The 16,054-nt window shown below is 40.6% G+C and overlaps 1 protein-coding gene across 1 annotated transcript in view; it reads right to left on the bottom strand.

Annotated features, from left to right (window-relative positions):
* LOC117233473 (protein expanded-like) overlaps nt 1-16,054 on the bottom strand; it is a 122,684-nt gene that overhangs the window by 18,643 nt on the left and 87,987 nt on the right. Inside the window, 1 exon segment of the mRNA XM_033493823.1 lies at nt 4,548-4,627. Within this exon segment, the coding sequence (XP_033349714.1) occupies nt 4,548-4,627 (80 nt within the window).

The following is a 16,054-nucleotide window of genomic DNA, read 5'->3' as shown; positions in this document are numbered from 1 at the left end:
ATTTTATGCTACGATACGATACCATATTATAAAATTCTTATCTAAAGTATCATCGTACATAACACAATTATTCTTATTTATTTTCTATGAAAAGTCAAAGGTGGTACTTTTTGTATCCGATGCCAAAAGTGCGAGAAATCTCGAACGTAAACAAATAATTATTTTCCAAATCCAGTATTTCAAATTCTTCGTCGTTTCGTTACAGCATCAAAGAGCTGGTATTCGTCAAACGTTTCGCTAATTGCAAGCAGAGAAACAAAAAAATCGATGAGATAATTTCAAGTCGAAAGAGAATACGCGACGATGTACACTCTCGCCGGTCGTACTTTCTTTTTCTGACCAAAAATTCCCTTTCGGATATCGATCCTCGATTACAGAAACAAAGACATAGTCGCGGGTCACAGGTATAAAGTTGGAATGTAGAAAGTGCCGATAGGGGAGGAGCCCAGTTTTAATAGCCGAGGACCTCTCGCATGGCTACAGAAAATCCTCGCAGCCGATGTACCTTCCAGATAAGCACGTAGTCCGGTAGCCCGGTTTTACCGGGCCAGTATTTATTGGTTATTGGTGTGGACCGTCATTAGCGAAACGGGGGTCCCACCGCTCCGAGCAGATACGAAGATATCGCACGAGGCGGCACTCTCTGTTTCCTTCTCTCCCGTTTCCCTTCGTTTCTCTCTCATTCTCTCACTCGAAGAACCCTTGGATCCGTAATTTCCACTGGTCAACTCCCTGCTCGTGCTGCTTCGACGATCGAACGTGTTGCACGCTATTGACAAATTCCTGCGGTTCTAACCGAACGGGGCAACAACAGACTGTCCTCCGTGGAATTGTTGGAATTGTTTTGGGGAGAAAAGAACGACGAGGACTGCGATACGATGGAAGGATATTCGATTATTTGGAGATGACAAGCGTGTGATTACGAGCATGTTTATTGGGATAAAATCCGTGCTTTTGGAATTGGACTATTTGTTTCATTTTTAAGAGTATTTCAATATTAAGAGACTTTTCATACGAATGAAGTGGACTTCACGAACTCTGTGATCACACGCGATGTACGTGTTCGTGGGTTTTATCGCTTGTTGATTTATTTTAGGATTACGTTTAATCAGATCGTTTTAAAGAAGAAAGCGAGAAAATTATGGATAAATGATCGTTAGAGTGCACTTCGTTTCTTGATAATAGAAACAATTCTAACAGGCGAAATATGTTAAATTTAATATTTTTTGGGTATTATTTATAAAAATGCATGAAGAAATCGGTCAGATCTTGCGAGAAGCATATTTATCGATATATCTCTTACGAGAAGATACGTTTGTTTAACAACGATCAATTAGTTGCATGTCCAAACGACAATACCGAAAAGAAACGAAATTAAGAAGCAATAGAATTTCCTACAGTTCAACTACAACTAAATTAACGACATTTGCACGAAATGTAAAGAATGAATAGTAGTATTCGAAAGCAAAAGTCCAATCAAACCATAATTCTCCCCATAATGAAGGTAAAAAACGAATAAAGACACAGAATAACTAAATTACGACCCAGCTACGTGTATGGTAATCTCGGCACTTTAGTAACATTCTGCGCAAAATCTAAGATCCATCGCTAATAACAGCGAGAGGGGGCCAAAGGGATGGAACGTCTCATCTACGATTTATCCTGTGATAGGTAAGAATGAAAAAATATGTATACGCGTACTAAAGTTTAAAGCTTTCCAAGTCTAAATTATAGATCGTAAAACCTAAATCTAACCGAATGTAATTTATAAAAATTTTATTTATACGACAAACATTTCCGTCCGATAAACTTGGTCGGAAACTTACGAAATTTATCGAACGTGGAGAAAGAGCAGAAGTACGATTCGTCCTACGATAAGAACAGAATTGTACTCGTAATAGTACGATGCGTACTTGCTACAAATATAGAAAATATCAGTAATAAACATGCGGAGGCAACCAAAGTATAGTTCAGCATACGATAACCGGCTGTAGAAAATTTAAAAAAATCTCGGCAATAAACAAGCACCGAGAGGCAGTTCATCAACTGCACAGGGATACCAGGGTCTGGCGAGGTAGAAGTAAAGCAACGCACACCGGTATCCGTGGTGGTGACGACGAGTTGCCGGAGTCTATCGCGAAGCTACTCGTCTTGAAGAGGACTGCCGTTGTACGCTCGTTTAGCGCTATCCTCGGGGCAAAACCACGGCCGCCATCGTGCACCCGCGGATGGAAATGCTAATTTGGCCGAAGAGGGCCTTCTACGCACCCTTCTCCTTTCGCCGCGAGCGTGCTCGCTTCTTTTACTCTTAAATCGTCTTTTTCTCGATTCCTCGCGGTGCAGCGCGGTACGGCGAGGCGCACCATTCCAGCTCTCTCGACCCAGTCGCGTATACACGTTATGCGTGTATATCCACGCGGTTGGTGCGTTCGTTGTTGCGTAACATAAATTCAGAAATTATTGTGATATTCCAAGGTTTCGTCTCGTGGAATATAAAAATCAGAATCTCTTCTTTTTTTTTTTTTTTTCTCATTTCTTCCTTTCGAAGGAATCAACATCGACGTAATCGATATAACGTGTACATTGCTTTTTATTCCTTTTGAACGGCAGGATCGTGTAAATCGTTGAAAATTATTTAAGCGCGTTGAATGAGAATTAACGATTATCGTTCCGCCCGAGGATTCATTGCTTCGTAAATTTCGAGGTATGTAACACGGAAATTAAATGTTCTTGTTTGTACTCGGTAATTTAGGATATATTCGCTTTTGCGAGTTTGTAACAGTCTGTAGCGAATGACAAACCCGATGGCGTTTTATTTGGATAATCGTTACGATTCCTCGTCTTTCTTCTTTTCCAGTAAAAATTGTTTCTTGTTGAAGTTTTTAGAAGCATACAACGATGTATACGCTACCACTGGATTTGTAGTATATAACATATTATATTGTTATTCTCTCTTGTTTATTGCTATCAATATATAAATTTCAGCAAACTGTACAAGTTACTAGTTGTAGTATCGTATCGTACTGTATCTCTTTATAAGTTTGATGCTTACGCCTACTATAATCTTCTTTACGGTTTATTCCATAAAGCTACGTATATCCTAATTTACTATATATCTACTAGAACCAAATTAATAATTAACAGTAATAACTGCTACATTCTTATGGAATTAGTTTGTAGATCCAAATTGGCAAAACATGGCAGTAATATATTTTACTCTTTACTAGGTATACTATTACATACATTTACTGTTATTTAAATATCAAGAATTGCATTAACATCCAAAGCCTTTCTATCAGTTTAGAAGAAGTTTCATTCAAAAATTAAAGAATCAAGATAATTCTTCAAAATTTCACAATAACAAACACCAGTTCTATTACTGTATATTAGTTTTCAAAAATCAAATTCATCGAGTCATAACATGCTAATATCACGCATGACTGGATGATTATAAAGAATACAATTATTGTAATTCGATCTAGTAATTGCAATTAATTCCGGTACAACGCACTGTCTTTTTCAAAGTGTCTCGACACTTTTGATGGTTGATGTAAGTATTTGAAAACTAATTAACATATCAATAAATCTACCTAGTTTTCAAAAAGTTAAGGACTATATCATATTTCACAGCAACTGGTTCATTAACGCATTTGCTTGTAGTACAAGATGTCTAATCAAGTATCGATAAAGCAAATGAAAAAAATCTCTTAATTATGTTAATGCAATTTACAAGAGGCGTTATATAAAGCGTCGACCGCGTTTCCTGTTTCAGATTAAATTATGCAATGGTGTTATTACATATGTTAAATAATAATTAAATTCATTGATTAAGTGACATTCAGAGACAAGCTTTTTTTTACGCATCGTGAAACTTGCCTGGTTTTTAAATGCTTGCACATAATTCTTGAACGTATCAGATTTAGTCGACTACACGTCCAATACACATCTGAATCATCTAAACCCATGAATTCCTTAAGTATGCATTATGCGATAGACCTTGGCCAGGCGACCATCAAGTTACCGTACAGTTCACATTTTCTGTTCTTGCACTTTGTTAGGATGAAATAGCGTGTTTAACTCATTCTAAAAAGCCGTCATTGAGAAATTGAAAATAATGCTACTGTAAGTTGAACGCTTTAGAACACAATTTCTTCGCTTTAACGCGATCATTATTTTATTCGATATTACACGAAAAATAAACGAAATTTTGCAAAAATGTCGCGATAATTACAAACAGCCTCGCAACGGTGCTATCGCGGGTCGATGGTATCAAAAACATAAATTCGCGTACAGTGAAATTTCAACACTCGATAGCCATTCCTTTCGTTTCATTATTTAAAACTTGACAATGCGAAGAAATAGAACTCGAAGATGTAAATGGATCGAAAAAGATGCAAATAAAATGCTGCGCTAAGACAACTGAAGTTAGCTCGTAATGAACTGGAACAAGTATTTCGGACAACGTAGACGATATTCCACGATCTTGTTTGCCAGGAATTATTTCGATATTCTTGATAACGTTGTATTGCGACAAGTCAGATACTTACGTATGTGTGAGAGCTACGCCAGTTTTTCGGTGCGTATTTGCTTAATTTATTCTCGGGATCGACGAAAAGGTACTCGCCGTCTGAAACATTGAAAAATAACGATCAATCAGCTATCTTCGTTCTTCCTTTTCTTTTAATCGTCGAAGAAAATCTCAAACATATTATCAAGGAAGAAAATATCAAATCCACGCAATTTTTTAAACACATTCGTTTCACAAAACATTCGCGTTATACCCGCGTGTAAGTATTTTAATTACCATCGTCTATGAATCTCGATAATGCTCTACAAATTTCCGAATTAGCCGCCAAATCTTCAAACAAAATCCTTCTACAATTTCTTCAACTGATGCCAAAGTTTCTTTCACGCAAGAAATATCAGCGGCCAGCGGCATCCAGGCCGTCTGACAAATTAATTTTATCGGTAGCGACGCTGTTCCTTTATTATAATCGCGGAGCAAATACGCGACTGACCGATGGACAACAGCTTCGGCCCGCGACATTCGGAGACTTCGGTCGGGCTAAATGGGCCCGTACAAGGGGCGCACATACGCGTTCACGGTGCCCTGATATGGTCGTTGCGTGGAGCCCGAAGACCCATTCTCCTCGCTCGACTTTTTGCACGGCTGATGGTCCGAAATGCCGATACCCCTAAACGAGCGAAACAATGAAAGAGCTTGTCGGCGAGGAGATGTTCGTGAATGAGAGGGCCCCCAAACCTGTCCTGCCCACATGGGGCCAGACACTCGACTCTCAGACCCTCATGGCGCGACAACGCGACGCGCTTTCCGAACTGGAACTCGATCTGGAGCTTGGAACTCGGGACTGAGCCCCCTTTGCGCGCCACGATCATGCGCTATGCGCTATGTCGCATTGTGCGTGGTTACGCTACTGGTCAGAAGTATCTGGACATTTGACTATTTTTGATACAATTCAGTTGTTAGGCTACAGATCGAACGCGACTAAAACAAGGAAGGAGAGCCGCGTGGAAATTTGTTTCACCTACTAAATATCACGATGAGTGTTTTCATATTTTATACAGGGTTTTTTACAGGACGATCTTTGTCGGTGTATTCTATGGGTAAAATCAGGCAAAAGTGTCGCGCAAACGTGAATTATTTACAACTTTGTTAAGGAGTTGCAATGAAAATACGAATACATTACGGCAAAGTTATTTCTTCAGTTAGTTTTCAAAATACAGATCGGACAGCAAGATTTTCTTAAACTCGTATTACGATCAATGAAATATGATTAATCGTTTATCGATTCTATAAGAAAATAATAGGCATTGCCTTTAGCTATTAGTTTCTGGTTAGTTTATACGTGTTTACTAACGTTAAACATTTATATACCGTTTCTACAGATCGATTAGGATGTTCGATACACTTATGATATCGCATAATTGAAAGCGAGGTACGACGATTTTTTTCAAGCCAATTTGATATCAAAAAGGACGAGACATACAATAGGAACTTTCAAGATGTACATTAAGTTAGAAATAAGCAACAGTTCTCCCCTTTACAAGAATATACATTTTTGTGGATACACTGCAAAGAAAGTATAGGACTCTCTGGCACAATTGGACCAATGTTATTAATGAAATTTCTCAAGTTACAAGTTATCAACGTTGAGAACAATACTTTTGCATAACACCAACAAGTTTGGTAATGCAATTCTACAAATGAATCGCACAGATTACACGTCAGTCGATTATCCTATGTAACATAAAATTGTAAAATTAGTTAATTTGATTATCCTACAGCCCTGAACGAGGAATTAGATCTCCGATGCATTAATATGTGAAATATTTCGAATAGAATTGCCACTTATTGTAATATTCAGTATAAATCTCTGTTAAAGTTCCACTTCTGTAGTTGCGTTTACGAAAAGATGAATCTGTGTAAATATCCGCGATCTATTTTTTTTTTTTTTTTTATTTATTTGTTGAAATTACAATCAATTCTCGCGTTGAGAATTTTCAGTAATTTTTCTGGCGTGGCGCAGTGACATGGCTATTTATTTACAATAAGTTAATACTATTATAGCTAGGTATAATTTATAAGTATTATAAGTAAGTGCATATGCTTAATTTGGATAATTAAGTGAATCTGACGTTTAGATCTAGCGGGTAGTGCCTCTTCAGCCTGCGAGTCTGGTCCGTCGTATGGAGTAGATCCGCGATCTATTGATAATATTTTCATTGGGAAATTGGAATTCTTTTGCCAGTACTAGTTGAAAAAAATAAGATTCGCTATAAAGCATCATTTTTCATGAATCCTTACATCTTCTGATATGTAGTTACTAGTTTGATGAGCGTAGTTGGACAGAATGCTCTTAGAGCCAGGAAACTTCAGGTTTTCGATTTCATGAAAATTACTGTTCCTATAGAATTTAAAAAATGAGATTAATTATACAAAAATTGAACTCGATCTATCGTAACTGACTATTTATCATTTAAATGTACCCTCGATTCAGCTTGTTCGAGGAATAAATTGAAATATGTCTCTGTATCTGGTAAACTTCTTACCTTGGGTATACGTACATATGTTAAGTACGTACCATACACGTGTATATGGATGGTGCACGTGGAACGAGGCGTGCTAACCTCTTGCAAGATACCGGCATATACGTACACACGTGCTTTTACTTTTTCTTTAACTCAGAAAGGTAGAAAAATACAACAATCGTACGACATTACGCGCGTTATCTTACTCGGGCATTTCGAAATATCCTTCAACATCGTCCGCTTCGCTCGTAATACTCGTATTTCACACCATCGAAAAACGAAAGATAATTATCACTTTTAACTTTAACAATTGGCGTTAATGTTTTAGCCTCGTACGAGCAACGCGCCAATATCAAATTACACGCACGATTTAACCTGAAAACCTAACCTAAATTCGCGAAACAAGATACACCGAGTGACGCTTCTGCGCATGACAATTACCAAACAGTGTAATCTCTTACCGACGATCGGGCAATTTCCAGCATGTTTTTGCCGTTTCACAGAAGCGTCACGAAACAGTTTTCACGGAACGCATAAACCTCGCCGCGACCTATAAAGGATGCCAGGAGATGTCAGTGACCGAAACTGTTCATCCCGACTACCATTATCGGCGTAGCCGCAATAAAATATGTTATCGTGACGCTCCTTCATCGGTAAAACCATAAACCGTATATACGAGGATCGTATATATCCGAAGCAACGTTTCGTATATATAGTGTGGAATCATTATAGGTTACGTTTCAAACATCTGCTCCTCAATAAAACTCCACGTCGTGAAGCCGGTCCGGGTAGTGTCGTTCGTGTTCGAACAGCCGCGCCTCGATTCTTCTCTCGACTCTTTCTCCTTCGCCCTCTCCCCACCCTCTTTTCCTGCTTCCCCTACTCTGTCTCCCACTCCGTCTCCATCTTTCTCTCCTCTTTTCTCTTTCTAACCACTTCACCACCGTCAACACATTACGTATCTCGTTCTCTTTTCCTCTCTCATTCCTATGCTCTTTCCCTCTTTCTTTCCGTCTCTTGCTCCGTTTTACAGTGAAGCAAGTAGAACTCGGAGATTCTCGGACACCCTGTATTTAGCATATTTCGATTTGCCCGAGATACACTGACGTGAGCCGTCCACCTCGTCGACGTCCGGTGCCACGTGTGGCATGCTGGCCATGCTGCCTTTCAGACACGAAGGAGCGGATCGAGCCACATTCCGCGGTGGAGCCGGCCAAGGATGAAAGAAGGAATCGGGGGGATGTAATGCACTCTCCGCGGTGAAGAGGCTCAACCCGAACCCTCTCGCCGACGTCTCTCCTTTCTACTTTCCTTCCTGCTGCCTTCCCTCTAGCATCAAAAGAAGAAGAAGAAGAAGAAGAAGAAGAAGGAGAAAAAGAAGAAGAAGCGGAAGAAGAAGGAGAAGAAGAAGAAGAAGAAGAAGAGGAAGCAAGAGAAAAAAAGGAAACGAAGGAGGGGAAGAGGAGGAGGAGGAGGAAAGAGCGAGCAACAAGAAGAAGAATAGACGGGTAAGACGTGGGGGAGAAAAGAAAAAGAAGCAGAAAAAGAAGAGGCGAAGGAAGAAGAATAAGGCGAAGGACGAAGAAGAAGGGAAGAAAGATGAAGGAAAGAAGAGGAAGGTTAGGGCAGACGGGAGAAGAAGGTTGGGGGTGGCGACCTAAGAAGGTCAGAACATCGTATTTCTTGCGGCCGGCAAGAGAGTCAGCAGCGTCATTAAAAAGAAAAGTTGGAGCAGGCATTGTAAAGCGACCTGAAACCCACGAAAAATGTACCTCGAATTACCGTTCTTCGTGGCCTTTCGACGATACCGCGAACATTCCTTCTACTACGACGCTGCCAATTTTTGGACAAAAGACCTTCTTTCTCTTCTCATCGACCTTCTTTCTCCGTTCTGATGCTAAAATATGTGAAATTATCGCCAACTTCCATCACGATCTATACCCGATCGACGCACATACTCGTTTTAGCATTGCTTTTACTACGCCGCTACCGATCTTCGAATACAAGCCATTTATTTTCTTCTTCTCCATCTTTTTCCTCCGTTTCGATATATATCAATAATACGATGATATTTGGAATTAAAATGTCGATCTAATTTTTACTTCAGGTGTCTTCTCATAAAAGAATCTTTCTCGTAGACGTTTGTATCCCAAAGATCTGTCCTCGAGAGTACAAGTCCTTTGGATCCTCGAATTATTCAGATCTAAGCAACGTGTGTTTCGTTAAGACAATGTTGGTCCTTAATGAATTAAAATAGGATCGGATAACATTCGAAACGTGATAGTTAAAATTTTACTCCTGCGTAATGGGTATAACAAACGATAAATATCATTCTCATTTACGTCCTAACGTTTTTCATCTGCACTTTAACCCTTTGTATCGAAACTATTTTATTCGCACAAACAACCGTATGCTTAGACTTTAAAAAACACACTAAATCTGTTCTAAATCTGTTGAACAGATTGAGATAATGCGATGTAGTGCTTTTCAATTCTACCGCCACAGTTTTTATTTATAATCGTGTTATGTTATCGCTGTTATATTATATCCTTTTATTTTTATTTCCGTTGTTATTATCACTATGTTTTCATAGATATACCGTAAGTCACCTCTAGCGTCATGATATAATGCCATCTTTACCAAATATTAATAGTCACCGATTGTAAGTAACACAGGACAAATTTGAAAAAAATGTCCGAATACTTTCGTAAGCTCGTGTACGAACTTTGCAAAAGATAATAAAAAATAATGTTTTCCCGATTCTACGTTTCTCCGTTTGCGCGTTATCTTTCTTTCGGACATAGAGCAGTTGGCAAAAATGAACGGACGAAAGTGGATAGCCCCGTTGCCTGTTTCACCTGTAGCGCTCTGGTTCCGCTTCTTCCTTCCTCTCCTTCCAACGGCTACTAGCATTCCCCGTTTTTGATCGCCGGAATTGGCACCGGAATCGTCGAAGATAGATGGATGTATCCGAACGTGGCTGAGGAACCGAGAAAGTCGTAAGTCAGCTCCGGAGTTCTTTGGTTGTGCGATCTCTCCCTCCGTAGCCGAGGGCACCTGTGTTACCCGAGGTATAACCCGACCATTACCGGGGAATGTTGCCCGAGGGCTAACCCTGGCCCTCGTGTAACCAACCATCGGGGCCCATGGGGTCCACCTTATCCCACTAGAGATTCCCTCCAGTCACGGACGAAGCAAGATCTTACGTCCTTCTATCTTTCTTCGTCTCGCTTCCCTTTTCATCCTCCTTTTTGTCTGTCTTCGAACCCATTCCTCTCTCTTTCATTCTCTCTCTCTCTCTCTCTCTCTCCCTTTTCTCTTCTCTATTTTTCTCTACCTTTCTCCTTTCCACTGGATCTTGTTCTCTTTCCATTTTTCTCTTTTCTTTTTGTCGACCGCCACGCCCAGAACGAGCATAGGCAACGTTCTTACTTTTTTACGACCCCCGAGACGAAGATGCAAGGAAAAAGAACAAGGGAGGGAAAAACGTTGTCCCGAGTTCGCGTAGAGTCCAAAGAGAATCCACCACTCGCGATCAGCCCGGTGGAAATGTGCTACAGACTAATCGCCGAGAAATGGGACTGCATTCTTTCGTGAATGCAAGATGGACAAGTATGTATCCAATGCGTGTTACCAAGGTAAGTTGCCTATTGGGATTGAGGGTGGAAACAGCAACCAGGTAGATTCTATCGGTTCGTTGAAGATGAAGCAGTGTGTGAGATTTTCTAGAGCAGTCTACAGTAACGTATCTATATAGTTATTTTGGTAATTCATGTAACAAGGAGAACGTTTGGTGGTTCTTTTCATCAGGCTGAGAGGTATCAAAATTGAACTAGAGAATTAAATACAACGGTATAGATACAATCTGCAAAGTATAACAAAATTTGTTCAAATCTAATCGTAAACTACTAATATTAGTAAACCGATAAATTACAAGTCGTCGATTATGGATTTCTCTCTCGCGATGTTATAAAGTTCCATCGTAATTTGCAACAAGTACAATTTTTTCGTTCAGTTACGAAGCTTATTATCGTTGTGCGGGAAAACGTGTCGATACTAGTAACTTGTAATCTATGATTTATAAATCTTTATTAATAACATCAGTTCGATTGCGCCAATGGTGCCAGGTTATACATTAGTCGCGAAAAAACCTAACGTTACATCAGCGGTTGTTAACGCGCTAATTTATCAATGATACAATTTTCACTGTCACTCGTATTAAACATAAAAGTTCATACAATCTCGATAGATAGACATTATTCGTACGATGACGTAACAGAGATCAACAACAAATGTACAAACGTAAATAACGGACGTAACGCGTGAAAAACAATGTACTAATTTTGAGTAGTGCGTGATCCGACTATCACGTAGCACGTATTTAACCTAATGGTCGTAAATCTACATTCTCTATTCATTCGTCAGTTCTAATTTTCCACGACGAAGAGAGACTACGAAGATCATCCTAGATGAGAAAATAACTGGCATGGATCAGATTCCATGGAAAAGGACTGGCATTTTACTGGACAGACTGGCAGAAGCGTATATGCTACAACGTGGAAGAGATAGCGAGTGCGAAGGTAGAGAGGAGACCAGGTCCCTCTCTCAGCAATCAGGGGTGATTACGGGTGTAATTACGGTTACGGCGCATTGCTGCGCCACGGGAAGAGAGGGAGAACATTGTTTCTTTCTGGGAAACCGACGGGTTTATGGGGATCGTTCCCTCGCGGTTTTTTCTCGTCGTGAAGCGCGCGCTCACGCGCGAATCCTTGCCGCGACAGAAAAAAAACGCTCTTTTCCATCGATCACTTTCATTTCTTTTCACTTCGTCCTTTCGTGGCTGAGAAGTACTCGCGAAAAAGCTGTCCTTTGCAACGCGCGACTCGCGCGAACAGTGTTCTCTTCGTTATAATCAGCGGCCAGCAAAGCGACGTATTTCTTTTTCAATTTAAATATTAGGAAAGCACAATATAACTCGGTTTATTGAAACGAATGTTTGGCAGAATTACGTTTAATTAGGTTCAAGTTCGATCAGATGATATGCTGCTACAACTGAAGCCATTTATGCGAACGTACATTCCTACGGGAAAAGGAGAATTTCTCGCATTTACCTGAATCAATCACAAGCGAAAGAAAATAGGATATTTGTAAGAAAATTCTTCAAGTTCTTTCTGTCGTTGCTTGCAACTCGATGTACTACCACGTATTCTTCTTTTTCTTCTTTTCTCGTTGATACGTTACTCGCACTTGAACAAACGAATGCTTATTTATTCTTATTAAACGCGGTATTATCGTGATTCTTGCTGATTTTACGATCTTGCACCGTCACACTCACCGAGCAAACGTAACAAAGTAATTAAGACACGCGTATGATAAATCTTTCGTAGCAGAACCGTATATTTAAGAAATACACGCCTTGCAGCGCAGAAGGATCACTTCGAGGAACTATTAACCAGAGATTCTTGAACGTTGTACGAAATCATAGCGAGTCTCGCCTACTTCGTTCCATTTTAAAAGAATGGAATGCGTTTGCTATGACGTGTAATCATCATTCAGATCAAGATACTATTGTGCGTCTTTCGTCATGCATAATCGCATTGAAATTCCTTTTTCTTTTTTCTTTTTCTTTTATATATATATATATCATCTTTCAGCCTTCAAGACGAAAGTGTGTGAAGAATTTTAAAGGAATGCACAGATGCGTAATCTATATGGTATCGTTTGATGGATCGCTTTCCTTACGCCTTACACGATAAAGATTTATATTGTACATGGTTCTTTAGATGAATACTATTTTCAGATCTGATAGACGAGCTCTTTCTATCTTTCTTCTTCTTTTTTTCTCATCCTTTGTGATAATTACAACTGGAGACGAGTCTCCGTAGACAGTCACACGAGTGGTATTCGGCGTTGATCGTAGCATTCCATCGTTAAACGGCGCGTCATCTTTCAAAAGGAATACGCTACATGGTATTTCAGTGGCTCATATCGTGTTGGAAACTAAGCGACTGCGGATTTTGTCGATAACGCTTAATGACAATATCCGCAATCACTTAGTTGCCAACCAGATAGAATACTCGATACGAATGGCGTAAAAAATTTATCAGTACTGACAACTGGCAAGATTAATAATCAGACTATGAACATTTATGCGTTTATGGAGTATTTAAGACAGAAATAAAGTTGCTGTTTAAAATATTCGTAAGACCCGACAGTCTCCGATAGTAAGATAATAATAATCTCTCGATCAGATTTATCGAGAAAAACGTCAGAACTTGAAACGCCATGACTGACTTTGCTCGATAGGATCGGAAAAGTAAGACTCGGTAAAGCGAGATGAGAAAGATTACGCTTTTATGTTTAGACGTGGCATTCCAACAATCTAGAAATATTTTAATCACACCCCATATTGGAAGAACGTTGTGGTTCGACGTTCGATGCCCCTTGTATTATGAATATATTAAAAATCGATCTTTTACGAGTCAACGTCTACGTTCTTGTGTTACAAATCTGTATATTAAAGTTCGTGTGGATGCAGTGTTACGCGAAACAGTGCGAGAAAAACGACGCTTCTCGACAAGAAGGATTGCATTTCGCGTTAAAGTTGCGTAGTATCGTTATTCTTTCACTACGCCTCGCATTTAGGAAATTCTTTGGTATGAAACTGACCTACGAAACGATATAAATTCTCAAAGTAAGATTCTTCGATGAGAAAACTCGCGTTTCAACGTCCAGACGTTGCATTTACATATTCTCGTTGCTTTTTCATCGCATCTCGTACTTGCACTGATCTCGCGATCTTCGATCGAACATTTGCTGTTGCTCGCGTTACAGGCTTCACGATGCAGCGGTGGAACGCGAACAAAATCAAGAAAATAAAGTTTCCCGATGAAAAAATACCCGCGCTTCGACGTCCAAGCGATGCGTTCGCTTTTCCACCGCGGAATACAGAACAGGATTGTACTTTTTGTACTTTGTTTTGGGTCATATCGAATTTATCACATTTTTCTTGCGTGTCTCGTAGATCTTGACCCATCGAGATTGAAGACCCAGATACGATAAATTTAAAAGTCAAGCGTGCATAAAGTTTACGCGTTCTATCGGTCAAAGCAGAATCGCGCGGTACAGAAACAGATGAAAAGTAAAAAAATTCGGTGTGCCGTAGAACGACGTTCGACGAGAACTGTGGATATGCAGCGAAATTGTATACAGAGTTTTCAGAAGGTTATTACACGTTCGTAGCAGCGAGTAACGAAGCGGACCTCGCGTTGCATTACGGAAGATAGATGGAGTTCCGTTGAACGCGGACCGAGGGGGATAAAATGTTGCTTCCACTAGCACCATCACTACCAGAGGAGAGCGAAGCACGGTGTACCAAGAGCAGCGCCACCAGCACCGGCCACCACTCCTCCACCGGAGGCCACTATCTGGAGCTCATCGCATATTTCATCCCGATCAAATTATTCCGACGAACAAAACACGCCATGTATACGTCCGAGTGAGAACGGGCACTGTGTGTGCCTTTCGGCAGCCAAAGTACAAGTTGAAGCGAGATGGAAGACGAGGAAGGTTGCAAGAGGAAGGTAAGAGAGAAGGAAGAAATAGAGACGAGGACGGTGGATCGCCTGGAAGAAAACAGGAAGGAAAGAAGAAAAAGAAAAGGAAGAAATGAAATAAAGCATGGCGAAAAAACGAAGTTAAAGAAGACGAGAAAGTGAAAAGGGGAAAAGGACGCGATTGATTGGTAGCTGGGATGGATTCGTCGATCGAAAGAAGATAAAATGAAAGAGGACAGCAGGCAGAAGTTTAGCTAAGGACGTCGACTGGCTAACCGATATACATATGTATCGTGGAGAACCCTAAAACTGCCTCCGTAATACGGACGAGCCTTCCTGGATTGGTTCGGTGCACCTCCCTCGTCCCTTTACCTTGTTGTATTGCCGCCTCCCCCACCCTGCCCTCACCACTGTTCCGTTCGACATGCACGGGGTTTCATTAGCGATCGCGTAATATAAATCAAACGACGACGCGTTTTAATTTATAAAACGCCATTACACCTTATGAATGACCCATTCATGTGAGAGGCTTCGCTTCGTGGACACGTGTCCCCGTTGTTACGACCACGAATGCCAGAAAGGGAGACCCGAAGGGCGATGCGGATGAGAGAAAGATGGAGGTAAGAGGCGAGAGAGGAAGCGAGAGAGGAAGGGCAGGGCCCACGAGGAAGAAACGCAAAAAGAAGGGAAACCCGACGAAGATGGAAGGATGGCCGAAAAAGAAAGACGAGAGGGGACGGAGAACACCGACGAGCATTCCTCGCCGATGGAATTTTCTCCTTTTTTTTTCTTTTTTTTTTTTTTTTTTTTGTGAATTCATCGGAACGATCCCATTTCGATTTTACTACTATTTTCGATGCTACGAAACGTCGCAACGAAACCGAAAAGAGAGCGTAGAAAGAAAGTAGAAAGGAACAGTCTGAAAAGGAGAACCAGAAGATAATATAAGGACTAAACGGAGCAAAAGGAAAAAAAGAGAAGAACGTGCCAAGACGATATAAAAAATGCTGCGAAAGAATTCCAAAAAGGAGCAGAGAAACAAAGAAAACGAAAAGAAAAAAAAAAGGAAGAAGGATAAAAGAAAAGGAAGAGTAAAAGGGACCGCTAACGTTCGGCAAATGGTGCACAGGAGGTGCTGCTTACGAGAGGAGATCGGCGAAGGAGAAAGATCGGCATGTGTAATGGAGGGGAAGGAAGGACGTTGAAGCCCTGTTGTGATGTGACGCAGCCTTAGCTTCATCGAGGTATATATCCAACGGACCTGCTGAGACCCATTCTCTGCTCTGCAGAGGCCTACTCCCCACCCCTCTGCCCTTCCGTCCTCAATCTTCCACTCTCTTTTACTCTCTTCTGCTATGTTTTACTCTCTTCCACTTGCTTCCACTCGCTTCAACTCGCTACCTTCGTCCTCCAAATCCCTTGTACCCGCGCCAGCGAACTGAGGAGTG

The sequence above is a fragment of the Bombus vosnesenskii genome, unplaced genomic scaffold (genome assembly GCF_011952255.1).
Source record: "Bombus vosnesenskii isolate JDL3184/JDL3185 unplaced genomic scaffold, Bvos_JDL3184-5_v1.1 scf7180000013295, whole genome shotgun sequence".
NCBI classification, from domain to species: Eukaryota; Metazoa; Arthropoda; class Insecta; order Hymenoptera; family Apidae; genus Bombus; species Bombus vosnesenskii.
This window is presented reverse-complemented; position numbering and strand designations above follow the sequence as displayed.